Source organism: Sorex fumeus, unplaced genomic scaffold, assembly GCF_029834395.1.
Source record: "Sorex fumeus unplaced genomic scaffold, SorFum_2.1 ptg000083l, whole genome shotgun sequence".
Lineage (NCBI taxonomy): Eukaryota > Metazoa > Chordata > Mammalia > Eulipotyphla > Soricidae > Sorex > Sorex fumeus.
This window is the reverse complement of record NW_026606140.1, coordinates 11,940,719-11,968,663: the sequence shown is the minus strand read 5'-3', so window position 1 is coordinate 11,968,663 and position 27,945 is coordinate 11,940,719. Positions and strand designations below refer to the sequence as shown.

The 27,945-nt window shown below is 57.5% G+C and overlaps 1 protein-coding gene across 1 annotated transcript; it reads left to right on the top strand.

Moving 5' to 3' along the window:
- SUDS3 (SDS3 homolog, SIN3A corepressor complex component) lies at window positions 1–27,044 on the top strand. Its single transcript, XM_056131032.1, has 12 exons — window positions 1–195; window positions 1,753–1,822; window positions 7,737–7,792; window positions 9,913–9,984; window positions 10,607–10,626; window positions 12,846–13,002; window positions 17,190–17,285; window positions 18,403–18,464; window positions 18,627–18,648; window positions 19,455–19,560; window positions 23,559–23,643; window positions 26,738–27,044. The coding sequence occupies exons 1-12, from the start codon at window positions 54–56 to the stop codon at window positions 26,834–26,836; spliced, it is 987 nt and encodes a 328-aa protein (XP_055987007.1). The 5' UTR covers window positions 1–53; the 3' UTR covers window positions 26,837–27,044.
- Window positions 27,045–27,945: the final 901 nt, after the last annotated feature.

Below are 27,945 nucleotides of genomic sequence, written 5' to 3'. Positions count from 1 at the left end.
CGGCTGCCGCGGCTCCCGCTGCCCGACTTGGCCTGCGGCGCGCGGGGTGCGCCATGAGCGCGGCGGGGCTGCTGGCCCCGGCCCCGGCCCCGGCCGGCGCGCCGCCGGCGCCCGAGTTCTACCCCGAGGAGGACGAGGAGCTGGAGAGCGCCGAGGACGACGAGCGCAGCTGCCGGGGCCGCGAGTCGGACGAAGGTGCGAGCGGGGGGTCGGGGGGCCCCCTCCGAGGTCCGCCTCCGGCTCCCCGACCCCCGGGCCCAGCAGCCTGCAGCCCCCGCCCGCGCCCGGGGTCCCGCCGGGCGTTTCCCGCACCCCCACCCCCTCCCTCCGCCCCCCGCCCCGGTGGGGCGGGCTGCGCGGGGACTGGGGTTGGGGGTCGGGCCGCCCCCTGGGGTGTAGTCGGCCTTGCTCGCCCCCCGGAGCCCGGCTCCTCCCACGGGGCTCCGCGGCCGGGCAGCCGGGAGGTGTCGGCGGGGTGGGAGCGGGCGGGGAGACCCAGAGACACCGTCCAGGTCGGGGTGCGTGTGTGTCGGGGGGCGTCCCCTGGGGCGCCGAAAGCCGGGCCCGCGGCCTGCGAGGGGAGCGTTTTACTCGTCTCTGCTGCCCAAGTGCCTGGCCGGGCGGGGTGGCGGGTGGGCGCGAGAGGAGGGCAGCTGGCGTGTGCCGGGGTCTCAGTGACGGCCCTGGCCTGAAGAACAAGGCAGCTGTTTCTGGATGGAGACTTGGGTCCGAAACGGGCTTTCCAGGGCCGAGAAGGGAATGAAAAGGCCGGCGCAGGGCCGGAGCTCCCGGTTTGCGTGCGGGAGGCCCGGGTTCTGCCCTTTGGCACGGCCTGGGATGCCCCGAGCACAGAGCTGGGTGTCAGGGTGTAGCCCCCGAGCACTACCCAGGTGCCTCCCCCCGCCCCGCCCCCCAACGTAACGAATAGGCCGCTGTGTGTGCAGACGCCCCTTGGAGGAGCTGATGGGCTCCAACTGCTTGTGTTTGTGGGAGTCCCCTGCACTGCTCTTTAGCAGCCACCAGGGGGAGCCACGAGGCAAAACTTACTTTTTTTCCCACCCCGCCCTTTGCTTAGGGCTGAAGTTAGTCTGGAAACCCCTCACTTATCCTAAGAACAATGTTTCAAATGTTTGGAAACAGTTTCTGTTTGTTTCCTTTGCCTTCGCCTCAGTTGCCACTTTGAAGATAACTTCAGTTCTTGAAACCAGCTCCCTGTGTTGGAGTCTCCCTTGAATGATATAAAATGCAGCCGCGGGCAACTTAATTGAGATGGAGGGTGGCCTGGAGCAAGGGTGGGCTGCTTTGGCTGCCAGCCCCCCACCCACTTTAGCTAAACTGCCCCTGTCTGAGTGTACCAGCCTAGACCTTTACCCCAGCTGCCTGTTTTTTTTGTTCTGCTCTATTTATGGGGTCACAGCTGTGCTCAGGGCCTACTGCCAGAAGTTTTCGGAGGGGCCGTCTGGGGATGGGATGCTGGGATTGAACCCAGGTCGCCTGTGTGCAGGGTAATACCCTACCTGCGGTACTATCCCTGCGGCCTCCTGCTATCGCTGTGTGTGGGGCAGATAGCTCTTGGCTCGGCTGAGATGAACCCTTGGCACCAGGCTGCCTGTGTGGGACTCTGTCATCTTGTTCTGTGACTACACATGAACCTGTCCTGAGCAGAAATTCATTTCACAGACACCAAAGTTACTGGCAAAGGTGACCAGTGAGTGGCGAATTTAACACATCCTCTTCCCCATCTCTGTCCAGACACCGAGGATGCCAGTGAGACTGACCTGGCCAAGCATGACGAGGAAGACTACGTCGAGATGAAGGAACAGTGAGTAGGACTTCCCAATATCAGTTTTTCAGGCCCCAGAGCCAGCAGGGAAATGTTCATGGTCACCTGGTGTGTGTGGTTTGAACCCATGTTCCCAAAGACCGTCCACGTGTATACAGTTGGCCGTCTGCGTCTTCTGCTCCAGAATCTTCTGAGCTTTGGGTTGAAGGGACCCGAGGGAAGTGACCCCAGGCATGCAAGGCCCGGGAGAGAACTGTTTCCCACACTGATTGTTTTCCATGTGTTTGGGGCCATACATAGCGATTCTTGGTGTCGTTCCCAGTGCTGTGTTGGTGGCCGTGAGGATTAACCCCCCATTCCCTGCATGTGAAGTGTTTGCTCTCCACTGGTGAGCCGGCCCCTGCCTCCCCAGTCCCAATTTCCTACTGTGTGTGTGTGGGAGGGGGCACACACTTGATAGTGCTCAGGGGTCCACATTGCCTTGTACTGAAGCTGGGTTGGCTGTGCGCCTGCACCTACCTGCTGAACTGTCGTTCCGGCCCAGGGTCCCAGGAGAGTGGGTGTCCGGCCTCACCTGGTGGTGCTCACGTGGTGCTTTGGGGACTCTGTGCCGTGCTGGGGGTCTCACTGGGGTTAGCAAATACTCACCCCCCCTTCCTATTGCTGGCCTCCCTCCTAGTCCCACCTTCCCTTTTTTTGTGAGTGCAGTGGGGATGGGGGTAGGGGTCCTGTGGCGCCGCTGAGGGTTATCCGCCAACTGGGCTGTCCACGTCACGGGCCTGAGGATGTGGTGTTGGGGACTCCTGGGTCGCCCCTCGTGATGCTTTGGGGCATCTAGTGGTGCCGGGAACCTGGGTCGGGTTCACGCCAGTCATGCACTGCAGTTGGACCACCTCCTGGCCCCTGCTTCTCATTTTTTTTTTAAATTGATTTTTGTTAAGAGCACTGATTTGCAAAGTCGTTCGTTGTACAGTTGTTTCAAGCGTTTAGTGTTCCAACACCACCAGTGTGACCTTCCCTCCACCAATATCCCCAGTTTGCCTCCCAGTCCCAACCTGTCCTCTTAGGCACAGGACAAATCTACTTTATGTTGCTTATTCCAACAAACCTTTAAGAACTGGCAAGTAGAATGATCAGAAAAGAAATCAGTAAGGGCTAAATTAATGATTACTATATGATTTTGGCCTATGTAAATAAGAAAATTAAAAACATTTAATACAGTATAAAAGTGCGCATTCTCCTTTACATGTACGTTTTCAGGTCTGGAATCTAAAGTATATCACATTAGGGGCTGGAGTGATAGCACAGCGCATAGGGCGTTTGCCTTGCACATGGCCGACCCGAGTTCAATTTCCAGCATTCCATATGGTCCCCCGAGCACCACCAGGAGTAATTCCCAAGTGCATGAGCCAGGAGTAACCCCTGTGCATCGCCAGGTGTGACCAAAAAAGGGAAACCAAATAAAATCTAAAAAATAAAGTATATCTCATTAAATTTTATATTTTACTTGGATCTCGTTATGCTAATAATTGTGTCTCACCTGTCACTAATAACACTTTTTTTTTTTTTGGCTTTTTGGGTTATGCCCGGCAATGCTCAGGTTATACTCCTGGCTCTCCACTCAGGAATTACCCCTGGCTGTGCTCGGGGGACCATATGGGATGCTGGGAATCAAACCTGGGTAGGCCGCTTGCAAGGCAAACTCCCTACTTGCAGTGCTATTACTCCAGCCCCGACTAATAACACTTTTAAAGCACTTCTGTGTTAATATATTTTGGAGTTTACATGGAATAGGTAGGACCTACGTAATGTGAATTTCCCCTTACGCTGTATATGAACACTGTGGTTTATGAAATGGTTCGTGGAGATTTGTCACGGGCATTCAATATTCCAACCCAACCCCAGTCTCCCTGCCCCCATGGCAGACCTGCAATCATTTTTTTTTTTTTTTTTTTTTTTTGCTTTTTGGGTCCCACCCAGCGATGCACAGGGGTTGCTCCTGGTTCTGCACTCAGAATTGCTCCTGGCTGTGCTCAGGCAACCATAAGGGATGCTGGGAATCGAGCCTGGGGTGGCGGCATGTAAGGCAAACGCCCTCCCCGCTGTGCCATCGCTCCAGCCCCTCAATCACTCATTTCCTATTGCTTGTGCTCCTCACTTTCTAAAGCTCTGGGAATCATTGATGAGAGGGGGCCCGTGCTGTGAGGCCTGGGGAACCCCGAGGGCCGCCCCTCTCTCTCAGCCACACGGACTGTCTGGCACTTTCCCCTCACCCAGTCTGGCTGGAGAAACCCCAGCCATGTATCCGTGTTTGGCTTAAAGTCCCTCCTCCCTCAGAGGGGCCATCTCTTTCCTTAGCTGCTATTCCCCGGTGCTCCGTGACCTTCCTTGGGTCATCTTTTCTTCCCGGGCTTTGCGGGGCAGGAGGGCCTCTTGGCGTCTTGGAGATGGAGCCAAGGGCCATGCGGGCAGGTGACCAGGTGCTGGGCCGGCAGAGTGGCCTCCTGGGCCTTGGAAACCCACAGCTCTTGCTCAGCCAAGTTTGTTTTTTGTTTTTGGTTTTTGGGTCCCACCTGGAGATGCTCAGGGGTTCCTCCTGGCTCTGCACTCAGGAATCACTCCTGGCGTTGCTCGGGGGACCCTATGGGATGCTGGGACTCAAACCTGGTTTGGCCGTGTGCAAGGCAAACGCCCTCCCCTCCAGAGTATCCTCTGCCGCTCCCCCCACCCCCCGCAGCCAAGTTTGACTGGAGGTTTCCACACACTCTCTCGCTTTGTACCCAGCCTTCGTGCTTCAGCCTCTTCACTGATGGATGTCGAGGTGTATTTTGGGGTGTCTGCTTTTGTTTTGTTTTGTGTTTTTTCCTTGCACCATCCCTGGCGGCTCGGGGCTCCCTCCTGGCAGGGCTCTGTGTACTACACGGGGTGGGGGGTGGCAGCGACCCACCTGGGTCTCCTCAGAGCAAACCCCCTGCTACCGTGCTGTCGCTCTGGCCCCGCGTGTAGACGTATTTTTGCAGACTGGCTCCCCCACCCGTCAGTCTGCGAATCTGTGTTTTTTGTTTTCCCCCGTTTGCTTCTTCAGTTCATTCCTATTCTCTTTGGGAGACTCACTTAGGATTCCAGGTCCGTGTCTGGCACATCCAGCATGGGTGAAATACGCTTTGCCCAGACGTGACTTTTCTCATGAGTGATCTGCCGGGCCGTTCCCTCTCCCGTACTTGGTGTGTGGAAGTGTTCTTTTATTTTTCTGAAGTAAAACATTTTATTTCGAGGTTTTTGAGGTGAGGAGGGAGAGAAAGCGAGCGAGAGAGAGTAACTGGCTCAGGAGGGAACGCGGGCTTCTCCAAGGGCAGAGGGCCCCCCCTGCACAGACCCCAGCATTAGACACAAAAGCGTGAAAATCCACATCTCACGAGGGGAGAGTTGGGCGCGGGCAGCACGTGCTCACGTGGCGTATTCTTTAGAGAAACTCGTTCCAGTTTGTTTGTGCCCCTGTTTATTTAGTTGGCTTGTTGGGTCACTCCAGGAGTTGCACAGGGGTTACTCCTGACTGTGCACTTAGGAATTACTCCCGGCGGTGCTCGGGGGCCCGTATGGGATGCTGGGAATCGAACCCGGGTTGGCTGCGTGAAAGGCAAACGCCCTACCTGCTGTGCTATTGCTCCAGTCCCTCTTTTTTTTTTTTTTAATTAGTGAAACACCATGAGGTACAGTTGTAGACTTAGAAACTTTCGTGCTAGGGTTTCAGTTATGCAGTGATCAAGTACCTATCCCTCCACCAGTGCCCATCCTCCACCACCAATGAACCTAGTAGCCCTTCCACCCCCCTCATGCTCCCCCCACCCCGCCCAACCTCTGTGGCAGGACGTTCCCTTTTGCTCACTCTTTGTTCTTTAGGGTATTGTGGTTTGCAATAGAGGTATTGAGTGGCCATCATGTTCGGTCTGTAGTCTGCTTTCAGCATGCATCTCGCATCCCAAGCAAGTCCTCCAAAAACCCTTTACTTGGTGTTCCCTTCTCTATCTGAGCTTCCTTTTCCCCCAGCATGTGTTGCCAGTTTCCAAGCCATGGAGCAGACCTCCTGGTACCTATCTCAACTATTGGGTGTTCATCTCCCATTCTGTTACTTTTTATTCCCCAGATGAGTGCAGTCTTTTTATGTCTGTCCCTCTCTTTCTGATTCATTTCACTTAGTGTGATACTTTCCATGTAGAACCACTTGTTTGCAAATTTCATGACTTCATCATTTCTAACAGCTGTATGGTATTCCATTGTGTAGATGTACCAAAGTTTCTTTAACCAGTCATCTGTTCTCAGGCACTCGGGTGTTTTCCAGATTTTGGCTATTGTGAACGGTGCAGCAGTGAACATACAAGTGCAGATGTCATTTCAGCTATACATTTTGCGTCTCCGGGATATAATCCCAGGAGTGGTATTACTGGGTCAGATGGGAGCTTAATTTCTAATTTTTTGAGACTCGTCCATACTGTTTTCCAAAAGCCGCCCCTCTACTTTTGTTAGAGGAGATAAGCCTTGCACTGACTGGCTTATCTCTGCGAGCGAGGATGGGTTCTAAGAGCACCTCCAGTTTCTCCCCAGAAGAATCAGCCCTCGCCCCCCGCAACAGCATGAGTCGACTGCAGGGCTCCTTGCCCTGGGGACTCTGTTCCAGGGCGAGACTGTTCCTTAGCCCCCATAGTGCCTGCTACCTGCCCTGCCACCCGGGTTCTTCCAGCAGCTGCCAGGCCACACCCGCCGATGCCCAGGGTTTACTCCTGGCTCTGCACTCGGGACTTGCTCTTGGTGGTGCTCGGCTGGACGATATAGGGGGGTCGAACCTGGTTCTGGCTGGTGCCAAGCAAGCGCCCTCCCTGCTGTGCTGTCGCTCCACAGGCCTGTTTCAGTCCCTGGAATCGGGACTTTGGCAGGCTCGTGTGGGGCCAGACTGGCCTGTGGCCCGTGGCTGCGGGGAAGGTCGCTGGTGCCTGGGTCTTTGGCGTGGGTCGCGCCTACCCAGCTGGGCTCAAATAAAGCTGCGTATTTAACTTCTGGTACTCCTCTGAGCCTAAAGGAACAGTGCTTTTAAGCTATGACAACGTTCATTAACTTAGTCTTGCGCAGCTATGCTGTCTAAGTAGAAAACTGTGCCGAAGGTATGATCAGCTCCTTCGGAACTTGCGATTTAATCGGGGAGTTGCGAGAAGAGCTGTGTTTGGTGCCATTTCTCAGTCCCCTTGTGCGTTACGATAGGCAGGAAAATGGCATCACGTTTTCTTTTTTTCCTAAGTTCTTTTAATTATTCTAAGAGTAACTGTTTTGACTTTTTTTTAACAGTATCATTGTATTTTGTATATGTGTGGGATTGAACCCAGGTTGCCTGTGGGCAAGGCAGATTCCCTCCCCCCTGTACTCTGGGTCTGGCCCCCGATTTTGACTTTCCTAAGCTCCAAACTGGGGGCTGGAGCGATAGCACAGCTGGGAGGGTGTGTGCCTTGCATGCGGGCTACCCAGGTTCGATCCCCAACATTTCATATGGTTCCCCGAGCATCGCCAGGGGGAGTTCCTCAGTGCAGAGCCAGGAGTAACCCCTGTGCATTGCCGGGTGTGACCCAAAAAGCCAAAAAAACTCAAAAACAAAGTTCCAAACTTATAGAGAGGCTGACCCAGGCACTGTGCCACCCACAGTGACACGGGTCCAAGAGGCTTACCCGGGCTGTCCAGCGGTAGCGATGCCACATGCTGCGGAGTCAGGATGATGAGCACGGAGCCCGTCCTTGGCCCATGTTGCCTCCCTCCTGCGCGCGCTGGTGCGCTTGAGACTGGCCAGTGGGTGGGGATTTCGTCCTCTCCTTTAGGTCCCCAGTGGCCCCCCGGGACAGTCTGGTGTGGGGTTGTTCCGGCACCGGGTCCTGCCGGCCGTCTCACTCACGCGCCTCTCTCTCCTCTGCAGGATGTACCAGGACAAGCTGGCTTCTCTCAAGAGGCAGCTGCAGCAGCTGCAAGAAGGTGGGTGCGGGGTTTCCCCTGCAGTCCCAGATGTTCTAATGTCACAGGCCTTAGCGCCCCGCAGTCTCCGTGCCTCCTCCCTGGCTTGGTGTTTGCGTGGGTCTCCCTCTCCCTGCTCGGCCCAGCAGGCACCGACAGCCTTTCTGGAAGCCCCGCGTGTCTGGCGTCCAGCTTCTCTGATGGTCTTCCCCCTGAAGTTTGTTACTTTTTATTTATTTTGGTTTTGGGCTCTCACCCTGCTGGACTCAGGGCCCACTCCTGGTAGGCTCGGGGGACTGAAGGAGGTGCCAGGGTTTGAACCCGGGTGGGCTGTTTGCTAGGCAAACGGCCTGCCTGCTATCCTGTCGCTCTGCCTCTCCTAATGTTTTGTTTTAGTTTTTTTGTTGGGGGTGCCCACACTGGCAATGCTCAGGGGTTCCTCCTGGCTCTGCACTCAAGGGTCACTCCTGGCGGTGCTTGGGAGACCATATGAGATGCTGGGGATCAAACCTGGGCTGGTCTTGTGCACGGCAAAGGCCCTCCCCGCTGTGCTATCACTCTCGCCCCTCACCCTAAGGTTTCCTAGCATGACGGTGACAGTCAGTGCTAATGGGGTCAGCCTGAGTGCTTGTGAGTGGTGTGCTGGCCTTACTGGTCCCTCCTTCCCCCCATACTTTGTTTTGCCAGTTCACACCTGACATTACTCTGGGGTTGCTTCTGTTGGTGCTGGGAGTGGGGAACGTGTGTCCACGTGGTGCTAGGAATTGAATTCGGGGCTTCTCCATTCAAAGCCTGCACCCAACCCTCTCGCGCCATCTCCTGTCCTGACTCCTGCATGACTAAAATGGATTGGCGCTTGCCTGTTGCTGCCGAAAGCAGTTTGGCATGTAGGTCATGAACTTACGGTTCAAGTCTCACCTCCAAGTGTGAATCCAGTATCCTGTTTTGTTTTTGTTTTTCCATTTTTTGGTTTCTGGGCCACACCCAGTGGTGCTCCCAGGGCTTTTTGCCTCTGTGCTCAGGGATCACACCTGGCAGGGCTCGGGCGACCCTGTGACGTGCCGGGGATCAAGCCTGCGTCAGCCTTACCTGCTGTAGTGCTCTGGCCCCTAATCTTATTACTTTTTCTAGAAACTTTGGTTTTGGGCCCCCACTAGTAGTGCTCAGGACTTAACTCCGGGCGCTGTGCTCAAAGATCACTCCTGCAGGGCTACCAGGGGTCCAAGGCAGACTGGCCGTGTGCAAAGCGGGTGCCCTACCTGCTGTAATATTTCTCTGACCCACCCACGTGAAGCCTTTTAACTGGAACGAAAGCAAAGGCTTCCCTTCTGTTCGCTCTCTGGCCGCACGGGCCCGTGGCTGCCCTACAGGGCAGAGCGTTTGAGAGCATTTTCGGTGTTTGAGCAGTTTCTTCTGGAGGACGTCGGTCCAGACCAGAGGTTCTCAGATTTTCTTGGCCGACTGCCCCCTTTTCAGGAGGAGCAGAGGGCACTTAGCACCCTTCTGGACACGCCCCTTTCCCCAGCAGGTGAACACGAGCCCCTCAGCTGCTGTGGTTGGTTTGTTTTGATTCAGGGGCCACCCCGGCCGTGCCCAAGGGCTATTCTTACCTTGAGGCTGGGGTGAGAGCAAGCAGTGGCAGGGATGGACCCGGGCCGCAGGCAGCAGAGCATGTGCTCTGACCTTTGAGCTGTCTCCCCCGCTCCTGGATATGCCCCTTATTTTCCCAGGGCTACTTCCGGCCCCTTCCCCCTTCTCCCCCGTCCTGGTGCCCTCTGGGCTGTCATCGCTCACTGGGAAGTGCTGCTCTCCACGGCAGGACACTGCGTTTTTGCAGGAAGGGAGGCTTGTTGGTTCCAGCGGCAGCAGCATGTGATTGGAGTCACCTCTCTGCCTGTTCTCCTGCTCCTGTCACTTGCCGGAGCGCACGGCCTCCTCGGAAGGGGTGGGTGTGCAGGAGAGCCGAGCGCCGTGAGCACTGTGGGGGAGAGCTGAGTGCAGTGAGCACCGTGGGGTGTCCGGGGCGTTGGTGTTTCTCCCTGATGTTACTAGGTCCCTGGGCTCGAAGACTTGGGGTAACAAAATGTAGAACAGATTAATCTTGAAAGTAACGTTTTTATCTTGTAAATGCTCAACATCAGGTACATTGCAGGAATATCAGAAGAGGATGAAAAAGCTGGACCAGCAGTACAAGGAGCGGATCCGGAACGCAGGTCAGGCTCCGTGTGCGGAAATAAATCGCAGCGACTCTTCGCCCGCCCCTTCCCTGGCGGCCTGTGCTCGGGGGTGGTACTCAGGGGCGGTGCTTGGGGGCAGTGCTCAGGGGCGGTGCTCCCAGAAGTGCTGGGGCAGGAGAATCAGGGATCTGCCTGCAGAGCACGGCAAGTACCATGACCCCAGCACTCTCCAGCCCTAAAAAGTTTCCCTTTGTTACTGTCCCTGGCACTTGGCCTTGAGCACTCCCCTCCAGCACCATCTGCCCCTGCCCCTGGGGCCAGGGAGGCTCGAAGTAGTGGGGTGCGGGGAAGGTGCACTGCCTCCCCCCCAGTTGCTGCAGGCGGCGGGGGCGGGGGGTGGAAGGGGGCGCGGGGCGGTTTGTTCTGTGTTTGGGGGCCAGGGGCCTGCTCCGTCTCGTCCTCTCTGAGCAGGGCGGGTCCCGTGACTGGGCTCTCCTCTGCCTGCCGCTGCCACGGCAGACGCCAGGACGGCCGAGGGCGGGAAGGGTGGGGTGGAGCGAGTGCCGCTCACGTAAGCGCAGGGCTCTGCTCGCTCGTGGGAGGCGGCTGCGGGGCGGTATCGGGCAGCCTGGCGCTGACGGTGCTCCCTCTCTTTCAGAGCTCTTCCTCCAGCTGGAAGTGAGTACCACACGCCTGCCACGCAGCATCAAGGCCAGACTGCCCCGCCCCGGCGCTGCCTGCAGCCTGCGGGGGTGGGGGGGCTTAAGGGGGAGCAGCCCCTGCTGACCACAGGCCCCCTGGGACTTTCTGCCTGCTGTGATCTCACGCTCACACCCCGTGGGGCTGGGGGCTTGGCTCAGGGTGAGGGCATCGCCTGGCACGGGTAAGGGCCCAGCTCCCTCCCATGGCCCCGAAAGACAAGCCCAGAGGTGCTGTTTGTGAGTGTGTCCGAGCTCTCCCGGCCTCGTAGTTTGGGGGCCTCGGAGCTGCCCTGTCCCTGGGCCGCTTCTCCCCGAGCCCCTCTGTCCTCTGTGCTATGGGGGCGGCGGTCCCTGGTGAGCTCCGGGTCTCTGGAAAGTGTCCTGCCCACAGCCCCCTCCTCAAGAGACTGGGTGTCCCCCGGGTACCTAAGTATACAGAGTCGACGTACAAGTCACGTACCCGTAACAGACGGGAAGGAAGTTTGGCTTGAAACAAGATCCCGTGAGCCGGCTCCACAGACTGGAGTGATTGTCCACAACGGCAGAAACCTGGGGTCCACCCAGCACCACGGAGAGCAGTTTCCTGTGGGTCACTGGGTGCCCCTCCCCCCCACACAAGCAGAGCAATTCCCCCATTCAGTCCTGTGAGCCTGTGGGATTCCCCCACCCCCCATTTAAGAAGCGAGTTTCTGGAGCTGCAGTTCCCACAGGCGTGCTGCAATGGGGCCTGGGCCTTGGGTGCAGTTGGGGGTCACTTTCTGCTTAAAGGAAGTGGATTTCAGTGGTGGGCGGACACAGTGATTTTGTTTTTTTGTTTGTTTGTTTTTTCTTTTTGGGTCACATCCGGCAATGCTCAGGGGTTACTCCTGGCTCTGCACTCAGGAATTATTTCTGGCAGTACTCGGGGCACCATATGGGATGCTGGGAATCGAACCCGGGTCTGCCGCGTGCAAGGCAAACGCCCTACCCGCTGTGCTATTGCTCTAGCTCCTTATTTGTCTTTTGAGTGGGGGTCTGTTCTAGACTCATACTAGCGACAACCTCCCCCCACCCCCACAGCCAGCTTGAAGCAATGCAAAATTCAAAATTCACTCCCCATCACCCACCGCTCCTCCAAAAACCTTTTAAAAAGTGACTATTTTTTGGCCACAGCCCTCAGTGTGGGCCAATCAGAGGGGCCCCGTGGTTGAACTGGGGGCTCTTCTGCGAGGCCTGTGGCACTCTCCAGCCCCTGGCCTTGGCCCAGCCCCCAGCTCCGAGCACAGCAGTGAGGTGGCCCCCGTGCGTGTTCACCGGGGAGAGTTTGGGGGGCTGCTGGGCTCCAGGCACCGAGCAAATAGCCCGCACACGCTGGTCTGGTCTCACTGCTAGTACCCAAGTATCCGTAATGGCACCGTCCCTTGGGCGCAGGATCTTGCCGTTCAGAAGAGAGATCCGTCATCTGCCATGTCCTGATGTCCTTCGAAATAGTGTCCTTAGAAGGAGCCATTTACTACCTGTGGAAATCTGATCTTCCTGTAATATGTAAACCGTGAAATGTAAAATGTGGGAGATCGGAGCCGCCCGAGGAGCCTGTGAAGCGTCTCATAGAGGCCAGACGAGGCCAGGTCGTCTCACTCACTTACACCCACGCGCAGGGAGTGGCCGTTACGTGCGTTCACACGTGTAGTGCCTTATTTATGTCCTTCCAAATGCCGGAAGGACTATACCCTCATGCTCTGCTCCCAAAGAGGAGAACAAAACCCTTTCAGTCTTTCTCACAGAGATAGTTTCTTTTTAAGGGGGCTGGGGGTTGCTCCTATTCCTGACTCCACTCAGGGATGACCCCTTTCTGCTGGTGCTCAGGGGAACATGGTGGGTGTGGGGGGCAGCCAGGCAAAGCCCTTAGCAGCGCTCCTGACGGTGTTTGCACTTGTGTGTACAACCTGATTTCAATTGGGATCCTCCATGCCAGGACCGGCTGTGCCCAGCTTGTCTGTCTCTCTATTTTATGTATTTATTTATTTTTGGCTTTTTGGGTCACACCTGGCTTTGCACTCTGGAATCACCCCTGGCGGTGCTCGGGGGGCCACATGGGATGCTGAGAATCGAACCTGGGTTGGCCGCATGCAAGGCAAACGCCCTACCTGCTGTGCTATTGCTCCAGCCTCTCTCTCTCTCTCTCTCTCTCTCTCTCTCTCTTCTTTTTCTGCTCAGACCGAACAAGTGGAAAGAAATTACATTAAAGAAAAGAAGGCAGCAGTGAAAGAATTTGAAGACAAGAAGGTTGAACTGAAAGAGAACCTGATTGCCGAGCTTGAAGAAAAGAAGAAAATGATTGAAAATGAGAAGCTCACGATGGAGCTGACGGGAGGTACGAGCACGTGGCTCCAGGGCCGGGTCCAGGGGAAGGTCGTCCTGTGTAGGCACTGCGGCCTCGGGGGGTCGCGGCCCCTCTTGCCAGGGCCAGGTCCCCGTTGCTTCCTCAGCCCCTCGGCTTTGCGCTGGCGACTCAGCCTTAGCCGTCCCTGGGCCTCCGTGTGAGGCAGAGGTGCTCCAGGCCTCGCCCGCCCCGAGCGTCACGGTGGATGTTGCGGGAGAAGCTGAGGCCACGTGGCTGCAGTGTCTGCTGCGCCTGTGCTTGTCTGTGGGGGGGACGCCAGGGAGCAGGGCTGAACCCAACCCTCCCCCTCCCCCCCCACCCCCCGTCCTCCTCCTCCTCGCCATCCCCGTCACTACGGGCAGGCAGGGGGAGAAGCAGAGTGGGCTGACTTCCAGAAAGGTGTGGGCAGCGGCTTGGGCCGTGGAATTGACTTGCAGGAGCTGGTTTGGAACTGGGCGAGTTCCTGTCAGCGGAGACTGCCAGGCGAGTTAGTCGCTGGCCCGGGCACCCCCAGATTTATTCTGGAGCAGCCCCACACCATGCCCATGGGGTGCGGTGACCCAGCCAGCTGAAGTGGAGGTGTTGGGGATCTCTCCGCGTACAGGCATCCACGCTGGGGCCGGGCCCCGACCGCCAAACCATCTCCCAGATTCAGCTTCTGTGTCGCGTGTGGAAGGTTCCGGGCTCTGTGTCACTGAGCTGTCGGGGGCCAGTGAGTAAGCCACTGCTCTCACGCCATTTCCCCAGACACAGACGGGGTTGGAGAGGTGCTGGAGCTGGGTCAGAGGCACGAGCCGTGGCGGCAGGTCCTAGGTGCTGAAAATACTGAGCGATGACCTGACGCACAGATAGAAAGATGTGGTGACACGTAGAAGAGAAACTCGCCTTCTTGTGGGCAGGTATTTAGCAGCGGACCAAGTGTGGCTCATTTTGAAGATGGGGGTGGCGTTTCAAGGGAAATTGGGTCTTTGTGTTTCTTCCGAAGTGTCCATGGGTTCCTGTTTGCTTCCCAGAGGTGTCTTACCGGCTTAGCTAAGAGGACCGTCTTGCATCCTCACATAGGCTGTTGGAAAAGAGGGTTCTCTCTCTCGACCTTTTTGGTTGCTTATTGGATCGTGACCCAAGGCCCCAGGCTTCAGGAGAGCCCCTGGGAATTGCCGGGGTGTGTGGGACCCAGGAGGGTTCCAGCAAAACGGGGCTGCTCTCCCCTGGGGGGTGGGGTGGAAATAGAGGCTTCGTCCCTCAGGGCTCCTCAGTGGAGACCTGGCCGCAGGGAATCGTGCCTTGAGGAATTCTGAGAGCAGCTCCATGAATGGGTTTTGGTGAAGCTCGAAGCAGCGCCGGCCTGTTTTCTGTCCCATGCCCTGACCACTGCCTGGGCCTCTGCCTGCCAGCCTCCTAGATGTTCCCGAGCCCTCACTAGGCGAGTGGGAGAGTGCGTCGCTTCCTCTCTGGTCCCCTTCCATCTGCAGCTAGGGGGTGCCACCAACCCTCTCGCTTTGGTGTTCTAATGACTGATGTCCTTGGGCCAGGCCGGTTGACAGCCGGAAGCTTTAACCCGAATTAGAGCGGCATCCTCGGGAAATTGGGGCTGAACCTGCCCGGGAATACAAGACAAAGAAATGCAGGGCAGGCAGTCGTTTGAGGTGCACCAAAACAGATCGCCAGAGAGTGTGGCGCTGGCCATAGGCATTAAAGGTAGCGATGTCCTTCCTCCAGCCCCTCAGTCCCCTTGGCAGGGGGAAGTGCTGCCGAGGTAGGATCCAGTGTGGGAGAATGGCGCCGGGCTGATGAGCCTGTCGAAGCTGGAGCCGGGCTCACAGCCCGTCTCCTTCCTCTAGTCAAGTGACTGATTTCACCTTTGTGGATTGAGGCCCAGCTGCCACCTGGCTTCGTCCTGTCTTCAAATCCAGTTCTCTGGTTCCCCGTGAAGATCTCTTAGAAAACAGACAAAGGGGAGTAAGAGGCCGATGAGAAGCCAGGATGTAAATCGGGAGGCGCGAGTACTGGCCGCTGCCCCATCCCCACAGGACCTGGAGTCCTCCCGGGCCATTCCCAGCCAGACCTTGCGGGGACCTTCCGGGGGAGGCAGGCAGGAAGGTGCACCTACGCCCAGCAGCCCGACTGAGCCCCATCATTCCACCCCATCTCCCCCGGGTATGCCAGAGTCTGGTGCAGGTCTTGAGAAGATGCAGGTTGTGGTTTGGGGATGGGTTGGGGTCTGTGTAGAGGCTGAGGGCAGCAGCTGCCTGGAGAGAGGTCCCAGCTCTGCAGGAGTTTGCTCTGAAGTTGAAGGTCCTGTGTCAGTGACCAGAACGGTCCCGGACCTTCGTGAGTTTTCCCAGTGAGGTCCTATCCCAGTTCATCCTCTTCCTGGCCCTCTTTCTGCCCTGAGCTGCTCTGAGCTGCTTCTCCATCTTTTGTCAGTTCCTGCCTCTCCAGGGGCGCCCGCCAACCCCCAGACTCTTAGGGAGTCGTCTCCTTACCTCAGTGGTGACTGAGTTTCCTTTAGGAGAAGCAGGATTGGGGCCGGAGCCATAGCACAGTGGGAAGGTGCTTCCCCTGCACGTTGTCCATCTGGGTTCAGTCCCTGGCATCCCATATGGTCCCCTGAACCCTCCAGAACTGATTCCTGAGTGCAGAGCCGGGAGTCACTTTTGAGCACTGGTGGGTGCGTCTGCATAAGGGCGTTCAGCGCAGCCTGGACAGTCCCGCCCTGCTCGGCCTCCAGCTCCTTGGTGGACCCTCCTCTTTGGCGAGGAACGGATCCCGTCCTCTTGGGCAGGTGGATGTGAAGGTTAGACGAGGGAAAACATTGAACTGGATGTTGAGGAGTTGGCTTCGAGGCCTCGTTCCCTCTTTCAGCTCCTGCAGCTCCTTGGACTTGGTGGGCTCAGGCCCCTGGAGCCCCTGCTCTGCTCCTCCTCCAGTGCTCCAGGCTGGGATTTCCGGCACCCTGTTGTGGAGGCATGGTCCCTGGGTCTGTAGGAATGTTTGGGGTCACTCGGGAGGGCAGCGGCATCCTTGGACTGGCCCTGGGCGGGTTGGCTTAGGAGGCTGCTGGGCACAGAGGCGTACTGGGAGCTAAGTGCTTGCTGAGGAAGGCCGGGAGCACGGGGGCTGCGGGAGCTGTCGGCAGGAGCACCATGCAGCACGGCCGGCCTCGTGTCTTGGGGTGTCCCTCAGACTGGCTGTGGATGAGACCCTTAGGATCTCTGCGGGGCATGTCTGTGGACAGACAGGGATGGGGGAGGCAGAGGGCACAGCCGGCACGGCCTGGTGACTCGGCTGCTGGGTGAAGGAAGTGCAGTGGCGGCAGCGGGCTCGGGCCTGTCTGGAAGGGGGGCGGAGCAGCGCCCAAAGAGGGGGCTGAGCAGGTTTGTGGAGCCCGAGTTGCGTGGGGTCATTGGGAGCCGGGTTCAGGACCGGTGCGGGCCAGTGTCCAGGATGCCTGGGTGGCCAGTGGGCAGCGGGGTGGGCCAGGCATGGATGGGATGGGCTTGGCTGCGGGGTCAGCCTGCAGCGTAGTCCGGAAGGTTGCGGGGAGCCTGGCTGCCCCGTGGGGTCACTGGTGCCCAACGCCAGTCAGGGAAGCAAGTCCGGGGGAGTGGGGCGTGAAAGCCTGTCACGGTGCTGGACCTGCACCAGCGGCCTCTGGAGGGGCCTGTGACCCGATGGCCCTCAGTGCCCGCCTGGGCGGGAAGAGCAGGGGTGCATCAGCGGGGGAGCCTGAGGGCCCTCAGCCTCAGGGCCTCCAACTCTCATCTTTGTTGGAGGCGGGGGGGGGGACCCCTGTTTGCTTGGCAGGTGCACGGCTGGCTGCGTTTGGACGTTCCTTTGGTTTCTGGGCCAGCCCTGGCGGTGCTTATGACTTTCTCCTGGCTCTGTGCTCAGGTGGAGCACGGGGGAGCCTGCGGGGTGCTGGGGGCGGACCCTGGATGGGCCGTGCAAGGCCGGAGTCCTACCTGCTGTCTGGCGCTCTGGCCCGAGCTGAGTTTCTGGGGTGGTGTCCAGTGGGGCCCCTCTCTCTGCTCTGAGCCGGGGGGGCTGTGGCTCGAGGGACGTGAACCCAAGTGTCCAGCCTCCCCGGGGCCGGGAGCCGGGTATTCTTCCTCTGAAGTACTTGCCGGTCTGTCGTCAGGCTCAGGCCAGTTTAACTTGTTTCGTTTCGGACGCAGACTCCATGGAGGTGAAACCCATCATGACGAGGAAGCTGCGGCGGCGCCCCAACGACCCTGTCCCCATCCCCGACAAGCGGAGGAAGCCCGCTCCTGATATCCTGCCTCCTGGCCGCCTCTGGGCCCCTGTCCACGCTCTACTCCTGGGCCTGCAGGAAGTGGCTCTGCCCTTGAGGGCATAGGTCCCATATGCATCCATCAGCTAGCGTTGGCCTTCTGGGGGGCGGGAGTGGGGTTCGGGGCCTTGTCCCATGGTGTTCAGGTAGGTGCTCCTGGCTGTGTGCTCAGCGCTCACGCCTGGCGGTCCCCAGGGTCCCCTGTGTGGTGCCAGGTATGAAGCCAGGGTCAGCTGTGCCAGGCCTTACCCTCTGCTTTTTTGTCGTTTGTTTGCTTTCTGGCCCCCATTGTTTTTCATTCATGGAATTCCTTGATTGGCAGTTTCAATGGGAGGGATTTAGAGATAATTTGGACAGGCACTTCCCGTCAGCAGCGCCAGCATGGTTTTAATGCTCATTCTGCAGCAGCCCAATGGTGGGCCTTAATTTCCCACCTATTTTAGGGCCATTCCTGGCAGTGCTAGGGCCTGTTCCCAGCGCAGTGCTTGAAACTTTGTTCCCAGGAGTGCTCAGAGGACCCTGGGTGCCGAGAATCAGCTCAGGGTCTCTCCCACGCAGAGCATGTTTCAGTCCCATTTTTCTACCTGTAAGATGACGACGGTGATGGCTGCCGTTCCTGCCTAATCTCTGTCTCCCTCAAACAGTGGCTTGCCAACCATTGTTCCGTCAGGCTAAGGGGGTTTCAGTGAGGCAGCAGGAAGCCCATGGAATCATGCGAATGGGAGGGCCGAGGGCTGGGTGGGGTGGGGTGTGGTGTTGCCGTGTCCTCTGGTGGCCAAACCAGCCACATGCAGGAATGGTGTGTCGCCACGTGTGTGCACGTGCATGCCTGTCCCGTCTCTCCAGATCCCGGGGACGGAAGCACATGGAGTGGATTTCTGCTTCGTGTGTCCCCGTGGTTCTGTCCGGTGTGGTGGTCACCTAGTAAACCTCCTTCCACCTTCCCATGACATAAGGTCACGTGGCCCTTTGTAGGGCAACCATAAACTCCCACAAGGCAAGCCCTTGCCCGCCCATGGTAATTCTAAGGCCCTGTCGCTGACTTGTGTTTTTTTGGAAACCATCCTTTGCAGTTTCATTTCTTTAACTCCTAGCACCTCAGTTAAACTATTTGTTAACAGACGAACAGATCATGGAGGATCTGAGAACTTTAAACAAGGTATGGTTTGTTTGTGTTAAATTACTTGAGAACTAAGGTCTGGCATGGGTTTATGCTTTGCTGATTTCCTGTGACTTGTTGATCATTTGGATAGCTTTAATTGACTTAAGTTGCACCTGAAATGAGTCTTTGCTAAGTTGTTTTTTTTTTCCCTTCCTACAGCTTAAGTCCCCCAAGAGGCCAGGTAAGAGCGTGGTGTGGCCTAGCGTTCCTTTGGGTGGTCTTTATCTAGCGTTTGTGTTTGTGAGGTCTTTACCGAGCTGCTGGAGAGGCAGGAGGGGATACCTGACCAGGATCGTTGGCGCTTTTCAGAAATGAAAGTGCCCGTTGTCTGCCGGAGGGTGGTGCTGAGAATCAGAGCAGAGGCCCCGAGAGATAGCACAGTGGGTAGGACGCTTGCCTTGCATGCGGCTGACCTGGGTTTGATCCCTGGGACCCCACGTGGACTCCTGAGCCCACCAGGAGTGATCCCTGAGTGCAGACCAGCAGTAAGCCAGGTGTGCCCCCCTACCCCCCAAAAAGGGGGGAAAAAAACCCAAAGAGGAGACCTCAGGCACGCCCAGCCCCCCTCTGATTTCCTGTCCTACAAGACAGGACTGCCAGAGGGCCCAGGGTTTGGGCGACCCTGTGCCACGTCTCTGCTGCCCGAGCCTTGTGGTTCTGTTTGCAGAGGCTTGTTCCTGCCTTCCCGCTCACTGTGAGGCTCTCGCTGCCTGTAGCTGAGGCCTTGCGGTCAAGGTCTCACATTCACAGGGGGTACTCAAATTCATTCACCACCTTTGACAGCAGCGTTTCTGTTCTTTCACCTTTGGGGCTGCACCAGGAATCCTCCCAACTCTGCTCAGGGCTGTGCCGTGCCGGGGATTTGAACCCTGGCCTCCTGCGTGCTTGTTGCTCCTCAGTCCCGTTCAAGCACTTCAGCCAGACCCCATTAGCTGGTCGATGCGTGTTGGTTTCGTGGTAGTCCTTGACTCTCTCTGGTTCTTCCAGCATCCCCGTCCTCCCCCGAGCACTTGCCTGCTGCGCCTGCAGAGTCTCCAGCCCAGCGGTTCGAAGCTCGGATAGAGGACGGCAAGCTCTACTACGACAAGCGATGGTAGGCCCGGGGATGCGCTTGCTGCGGCACCGGAAGGGGGTCCCACTAACTGGGCATCAGGCGCGCCGGGGGCCTCCTCGTTAGGCCTCTGACGGCTAGTCCTGGGTGGGGTGTTCCGGTGGAGGCCCCTCTCACTGTACTTGTTGCCATCCAGAAGTGACAGCCTGACACCTTCGAGTCCTTGGGAGGCGGGGGCAGAGGTCTTGCTCATCCCACTCTCATCCTGTTCCCCAGCCCTGTTTTCTTCACTCTGCCCCTGGGGACTCACATTCACGGGGGTACTCACGTTCATAAGATTCTGTGTTGGAATAAGCTCTGGGCTGGGCAAAGATTCTGTGTTGGAATAAGCTCTGGGCTGGGCGGGGCCATCCCCCTGGTTTCTTTGTGCCCCCGACCAGCTGGCTGCCCTGAATGGCTGAGCTGTTGCTCGGTGCCACTTGCTGGGTCGAGGACCCGTTTCTACATCAGTCTGCTGCCGAGGGTTTCAGAAGCCATGCTGGGGCCAGCCGTATTCTCAGATACTTCCTGACACTTTCATGCCACCCATGTTTTTATTGGGATTGAAATGGCAGAATGAAAGAACCTTGAAAGACTCATGTTGGTGTTTTTTGTTTGTGGGTCACACCATTAGTGTTCAGGGGCCACTCCTAGCTTGGCGTTGGGAGCTTGCCTGTGGCAGTGCTCAGGGGACTAAAATCAGGACCCCGCGTTGGACCCCGTGTTGTTGGGGCCGGAACCCAGCCCACCCGAATGCGAGGCCTGCACCCTGCCCTTTGAGCCATCCCCTGGCCTCATCCAGGTGCTCCGTCACCTGTGCTCAACGCTCTTCATTCCGCTGTCCTTCATTCTCTGTCCCTACACAGGCACACACGTGTTTGTGCCCCTTACGATGCTGAGACCTTTCCCAAGTCACTGGGCGCGGTCTGTGATGGTTAATGATAATAACTCTCAATTTAACGGAAAGTTCCAAATGTCATGGTTAATTTTGAATTTGTGGAGGCTTAAAAGAAAAAAAAAGCCAAAGCTCTACCTCATGTTTGTGGATACCTTCCAGTCTGTGTTTGGCAGGTGGTAAAAATGCTGCCCTCTCTAGCAAGTCTGCAGCCAGCCAGCCCCATCGGTGAGGCCACAGCAGGGACGGAAGGGCCCCCGGTGCCCCCGGCTCGTTCTAAGGCCACCCTCCGTCTTAGAGCCGCTCTGGTGGCCTGGCGAGAGAGTGGTCTGGTGGCCGCTGTGGCGGCCAGCCTGCCTCCTGCCGCACCTCACAGCCATCCCCACTAGATGGCAGGGCTGCCCTGCCCACCGCGCCGAGGGCCAAAATCAGATGAAAAATGTTTCTAATAATGAAAACCAAATAACCTTTAAAGATCAAGCCCACACCGAAGAACCGTCTTCAAAAATGATGAGATTTATCACTAACATTTTTACGGATCTCTGCGCCTTAAATCCATGTGATATTTCACACGGTGTTCATTTTGTAATTTGTGTGGCTTCAGCTCTTTCTGCTTCTGAAGCTCCATCCGGAGACCGTGTGGGTCCTGCCCTGGGGTGGGGGGAAGAGGACGCGGGCATGGGGGGTTCTTGTTCTCACCAGGGACCCACAGCGGGGGGTGTTGCTGGCGGGGCAGCCCGTGCCAGCACTCTCCCCCCACCAGGTGCGGGGTGTGGGCCGCATGGCGGTCCTTTGAGGGTCCTAATACTTGTCGGCAGGTGCTCCCACGGTATCCTGCTGCCTCCCGGGAGCCGGGGCCTGAGCTGCAGCCTCGCTCCGTCCTCTTGGTTCACTCGCACCTGCCGCCTGTGGGCGTTTGCGCCGGTGTTTCCGGCTCCACGCGTGTGGTTGGGTTTTAAAGGACTTCAGCAAAGCAGGTGTCACTGCGGCTGCGTTGTGGCAGGAGCAGCTCTGGCATTTTGCCGGGAAGGAAAAGCACCTTCCCTTGGCCTCCTGTGCTGAGAAGGTGAAGGCACTTCCTGTCCGGCTGTCAGATTTGCTCACATTTTGACGTAGATGAAATGTGCACGGTTCTCAGCAAGCACCGTGGCAGTGGCTGGTAGGTGAGAACTCTTCTCCCTCTGAATCCAGAGCAGCTGATGTGAATCAGGAATGGTGTCACCCAGTCACTCAAATGGATTCAGCCCCCCAACCCCCAAGTGACTGCGGAAAAGTTCAAGAGTGACAGTTTATGACTAGGCATGGGCCGCTTTGGGAAATGGAATGTTTAGACCAGGGTTTCCAGTGGACTACAGCATTAACTTAACTCTGTCCCTTCCAGCTTCACTTTGTGACCGCTCTGGGGGAAATAGCTTCCTCCTGCCGCCATTGGGGGCATGGTGGGCCAATAGGTCTGACAGCTTGATTGTCAGAATTCCCAGGTCAGAGTTCCCATAGTAAGAAAGTAGTAAAAGTCAGTTTAGCTGGGGGCCAGTCTGTTCTCTGAGGCTCTTCAAAGTGTTTTTTGTTTGTTTTAGCAGAGTTGAGTTGTAGCTTATAAAATGGGTCGATTGGCCAAAAAAAAAAAGTGATAGTTATCAGTATGTGTGTGTGTGTGTGTATTTATTTATTAGTGAGACATCATGAGGTACAGTTGCAGACTTACAAATTTCTGTGCTTAGGTTTCAATTATACAATGATCGAGTACCCATCCCTCCACCAGTGCCCATTTCCCACCATCACGGATCCCAGTAACCTTCCCACCTCCCATCCTTCCCACCCCACCCTGTCTCTGTGACAGGGCATTCCCTTTTGTTCTCTCTCTCCTTTTGGGTGTTGTGGTTTGCAAATGAGGCAGTGGGTGGCAATCATGTTTGGTCTATCGTCTACTTTCCACATGCTTCTCCCATCCTGGGAGAATTCTCCCAACACCCTCTATTTGGTGCTCCCTTCTCTATCTGACCTCCCTATTCCCCTAGCATGTGTGGTTGGCCTCCAGGGATAGACATAGAAAGATTGCATTCATCTGGGGAACATAAAGTAACAAAACAAAACAGGAGACTAACACCCAAGAATGGCCGAGGTTAGTACCAGGAATTTTATCAGTACATTTTTAGTAAGTTACTTATTGATTGTTTTCTTGGGTTTAATTTGTGTGTGTGTGTGTGGGGGGGGTTGGGGCCACACCCTGAAGGGGTCACGTGGGGGCTGCGCCCAGATTTGCTGGCGAAGCTCTATGGGGCTGGTTTTGCTGCGTGATCTGCTCTCCGGGATTCGGATCCCCAGATGCTGGCATGCGCTGGCTGCCTCAGGCTGCCGTGGAGGCTCCAGCCCCTCTTCCTGGGCCCAGGGCCATGGGGGCGCTGCCCAGGTCGGCTCCCACTGCTCCCTCCTGCTTCTGGCCCCACTCCTCTCAGAAATGAGACGTGTTGGCATCTCTGGAGCTGGGTCTGTAACAGATCTGGCATGTTCTCTTGGTGGGGGCGGTGTCACATCCAGCGGTAACTCAGGGCTCACTCCTGGTGGGCTCGGACCACATGGGATGCTGGGGGTTGAACCCTGGTCAGCAGCGAGCGAGGCAAACGCCCTCCCTCTCTGCAGTGACTGGCCCCATCGACGTGCTCTTTCTACCCCAGGTTTGTGGTGGGTGCGTTTTCATCCACACGAAACGAATGAGATTTTTCTCAATTCTGGAATAACTGAAATGCATGGAAAGCGTTGTTTATAGATCTTAGAGTTTTATAAAATTTTAATAGAGCGTATGGACATTTCACTGTCTAATGTCGCCAGCTTTTTGGTGGGTCTAGGATGCATGTGGGAGCCACTGTATTCAGGACACCGGGAGATCACGGGCAGTGTCTCTGAGTGACACCCTGTCTTCCTGACAGAGGACACGTGGCTCCGGGCGTTGCTGGGAACCCCTTGGCCTTTCCTCATGCCTTGGACCCCGTGGCGGGCTTTCCTGGCCTTTTCTCACCCGAGCCCCGGTGACGTGACCAGTTAAGCTGCTTTCCCCACACCTCCGCCGAGTGACCAAGAGGAATCACCGCTGTCCTCTTTTTGCCAGGTACCACAAGAGCCAGGCCATCTACCTGGAGTCCAAGGACAGCCAGAAGCTCAGCTGTGTCATCAGCTCTGTCGGCGCCAATGAGGTAGGGTGGACCCCGCCCCCCTCCAGTCCTGGGACCCTCCCCGCCCTCCTGCCCTGCCGCTCCTGGGCACCCACACCTCCCGTGAGGGGGCTTCGTCTCCGCCACGCCAGGTCCCCAAGACTTTAAGGGGCTGTGGTGGATTCCGATGAGCTGTGTATGGCGGGAGGGGCCTGTGGCACTGTGTGTGGCACAGAGTCTGCGCTCACGAAGTCCTGGCATCAGAGGGCTTACCCCCCCCCCCCCCGCCCTCCCCCCCCCCCCCCCCAGCCCGCCCCCGCTAGTCATTTCCCTGAAGGCTGCCTTTCTCACCTGACAGCTCCCACATGCCTCTGAGCAGCCCTGGGCCGTTGACCCCAGGGACTGTCCCAGTGTGGCTGGAGCCAGAGGCCCCTCCCCACCTGGGGCTTCTCCTGGGCTCCTCTCGGGAGGCGTATGCATCGGCCCTGTGATGTTAGCAGTGTAAGAAAAACGTTCACAGCTTAAATAGCTGGGTTGGCTGATCTTTCATCAGTTCCCAAATGTCTGCAGAGAAACTGGTTTATACGTGTCTGCCCTCTGGAACTTATGTGCGCCAGGGCACAGTGCGTCTAAGGAAACTGGCCTATGGGATAACTTACGCCTCTTCTAGTCTCCCAGCACCCCCAGCTGAAAATGTCCTCACATGTGGCTGGTTTGCAAAACCCATAGTTTTCCCTGGAAGGTGGGAAAGTAGCGTGAGTGGCGTTTTTCTCAGGGCCATGGTCGCGGGGTCACTCCTGCCGAGATGGTGCCCAGCCAGGGCTGCTAGGAGACCTGCTTCCCCCAGCAGGGGGTCGGGGTTCCCACTGAGCACTGGCGCCTGGCTGTGTGGACCACTGCCACGCCACGAGGGCCACCTGGGACCCAGACTCAGGACCAGGGGGCCGGGCTTGGGCCCTGCAGCCTTTTCAGGGAGACAGATGCAGACTGGCGCCCTGTCTCGGGGCCAGTGTTCAGTTCCAGTGGTTCAGTAAAGCCCAGTAAACACTTGGTTTCGTAGGAGATCTCTTCCAGCCCATATCTCTGACTTCAGGTTCTCTGTTGCTAACATGTGTGGCTTCGTGAGAAGATCTTTAATATTCACCATTCTTGGCCAAGCAGTGCCAGTTCATTTATTGCCAGCAGTGGATGGACTGCAGGAAAATGCAGGTTAAAATTGCCCGGTGGGCTCACTCTTCAAACCCGTGTGTGCCCTTGCACACAAATCTTGCCCGTTTGTCTCAGGGCTTGCTTACTTCCACTCTGGAAAAGCCCGGGTTCTTTCTTGCACACATATTTCCCCTTTCTCTCCTCGAAGATCTTTTTTGTGTGTTTGGTTTGAGGTCACACCTGGCAGTGCTCAGGGTTAAACCTGACTGCACTCAGGGATTGCTCCTGGTGGCCTCAGGAGGCCCTCTTTTGACGGGCCAGGGATCGGATCGAACCCAGGTCCTCTGAGTAGAAACAAGTGCCCCTCCCCCCTGCTGTTGCTTCTCTCTCTCTCTCTCTCTCTCTCTCTCTCTCTCGGAGTATTGCTATTTATTCAGCCATTGATTAGGCTGATTGAATTGGACATAAACTCTACCTTACTTTCCTTTTCTTTTTTCTTTTTTATAAATTTGTTTATTGAATCACTGTGAGAGCAGTTACAAAGCTTTCAGGTTTAAGTCTTGGTCATACAATGATGAAACACCCGTCCCTTCACCAGTGCCCATTCTCCACCACCAAAAACCCCTGTAAACGCCCCATCCCACACTCTACCCCCTACCTGTGGGCAGATGATTTCCACATTAGTCTCTCTCTACTTTGGTTACATTCCATATTTCGACACCAGACCCATTATTATTATTTGGGATTTTACTCCAACACTCGGATCTGCTGAAAAGGCAACCGTAGACGATTTGTTTTCCATTGCTGGTTATGAATAACATGATGTTGCACAGACACAGTAGTGGTCTCGCGATTTTGGAATTCTGAAATTTTAACAGTTAAATCTGGAGGGATTTCTGCCAAAACCTGCTGGATTCCGAGATTTGTTCCTGAGTCTCTGGGATCATGGCTGTTAAGCAGTGTTCGATCGGGATCCAGAGAGGCCACTTGTGGGCAGCAACTCGGGGGTCTCACTGGGGTGGGGAGGAAAGGGCCGACTCCACACCCAACTCATGAGGCCCCGCATGTCTTGTCACTGCGGGCCCAAACCTGATGTCCAGTGACCTCTGGAGGATGGCGCCCATCGAGCTGCCAGGAGGGAGTAGGTGAAAGGACAGCACCCTTTCCCCCCTGGAGTGGCCCGGCGGTGGTAACCTGTAGGCCTGTCCTGGTGAAAAGGGGCAAGTCTCCCATCCTGTGAGTCCTGGGAAGGGGCGAGGCATGTCACCCCTACCTGTTGCCATGGAAAGTTCCAGGGCTCATGGTGCCAAGGCGCAGGGGCACCAAGGCGAGAATTGGGTGAGCCTGAGGGCAGCACCCAGGACTCAGGAGAGCTCCCTCGAAGGTGCCGGCGCCCCGCGGGGGAGCCCCTGTCCTGCCCACCCCTGCCTTGGTGGGGCCGGCGCCCCCGACCGTCCCCCTGCAGCTGGAGCGACAGTTCAGCAGCTAGGACGCTGCCCCGCACTTCCCATGGCTGAGCGGGCTCAGTCCCCAGCACCCCAGGCCCAGCCCTGCCAGGAGTGACCGTGTCCGGGTGGACTCCAAAGTGCCTTCCCCACCATCCCCCCATCCCCCAACAGCAGGGCATCGTTGCGGGGGAGGAGGCCTGGCTTAAGCGGGCTTGTCATCTCAGGATCCGCACTGGGCCTTCCTTGGCTCCCAGGCGTCTGGGTTGCGTTTTTGATCTTTGCCTGTCACTGTCCCTTCACCTGCGAGCAACCAGGATTCTAATGTAGGCGTCTCCTGGGGAAGGAAAATATTCCCGGGTGCGATGGAAAGTCTCTGTTCTTGGGGACTCTGTTCTGTAGTCAAGTCCAAGTGGGGGGTGGTCCTTGGATCAGGCCAAGCAGAAGCTCGAGAGCACGGGTCTGGCCCGGAGGGGCCGGGGTCGCTGCCTTGGTGGCAGGCGTCTGCCCGCTCACTCTCTCCCCGTCCCTCCTCCCTCCAGATCTGGGTGCGGAAGACGAGCGACAGCACCAAGATGCGGATCTACCTGGGGCAGCTGCAGCGCGGGCTCTTCGTCATCCGCCGGCGCTCGGCGGCCTGAGCTGGCCCGGCGCCTTCCCCGTCCGCCCTTCCCCAGTGGGTGTGGGTTTCCTTCCGTTTCGTTTTCTTCCTTCCAGAAAACTTTGAACTTGAACACGGCTCCCTGGCCTCGGAACGGGGCGGACCCCGTGGGGGATTTCGCGTGGCCCCTTGGCGGTCCTGTCTCAGCGTCCTTTCCTGCCTCGACTTCCCCCGGCCGGCCGCCTGCCACCACGAGACCCTGACCTAGCGGGCAGACCCGGGAGCTGGATCCACTCATTTCTTCCCCGTGGTTTTTGCCTGCGCGCTGGTGTTTCCCTGCGCTGCCTCGGAGGCGGAGAGGCCTGCGTGCGTTCACGTCTCCCGGCCTCCGGAAAGCTCCATGCACATCTCCATGGAGTGACTGACCCGCGGATCTCAGCGACTTCCCCTCCTCAGAGCCCACTTCCTTGCCGACGCTTTGGGGCCGAGGCGTCAGCCAGGGGAAGATTCATCCTCCCGGCTCTCCTACGCAGAGGAGGAAACGCTGCGTGTGGCACCTGGCGCGCTGGCCGTTCCGCTGGCTAAACGACAGGAACCTTTGCTGGGGGGACAGCGGGACTGGTGAGGGGGCGCCGGGAGAGTGGACGGACTCGGAATGTGCCCGAGACTCGGCTTTGAAGTGTTGTTCCGCTCGGGCGGCTGGTCCAAACATGTTTGCGCGAGCCCCAGCTGGAGGAGGAAGCGGGCGTTTCAGCACCGGCCGTTTGTCATCCGTCCGTCCCCCCAGGAGGTGAAGTGGCAGGTGCTGCTGAGTGGGTGGGTGGGCGGGGCGGGGGTCTGGAGACCTCCTGGCACTTCAGGGGGCACGGTGGCTCCCGGAGTCCTCGGCACGCTGGCTGCCGTGAGCCCGTGGAACTGACTGGCGGGAGAGAGAGAACGCGTGACTGCCGCCCGCCAACGCCTCCTAGCGAGCCTGCGGACGGACACAGCCTGCTCTGCTTCTGCTGGAAGTGGAGGCCGTGCGGCCGGAGGGGTCCCCTCTGCCCGAGGTGCCACCCGCGTGGTGGGGCCACTGGGGTCCGAGCTGCTGTGAGCCTCCCTCTGGGCCCCCAGGAGACCGAGCACACGCATGCGTTTGCAGTGGACTCA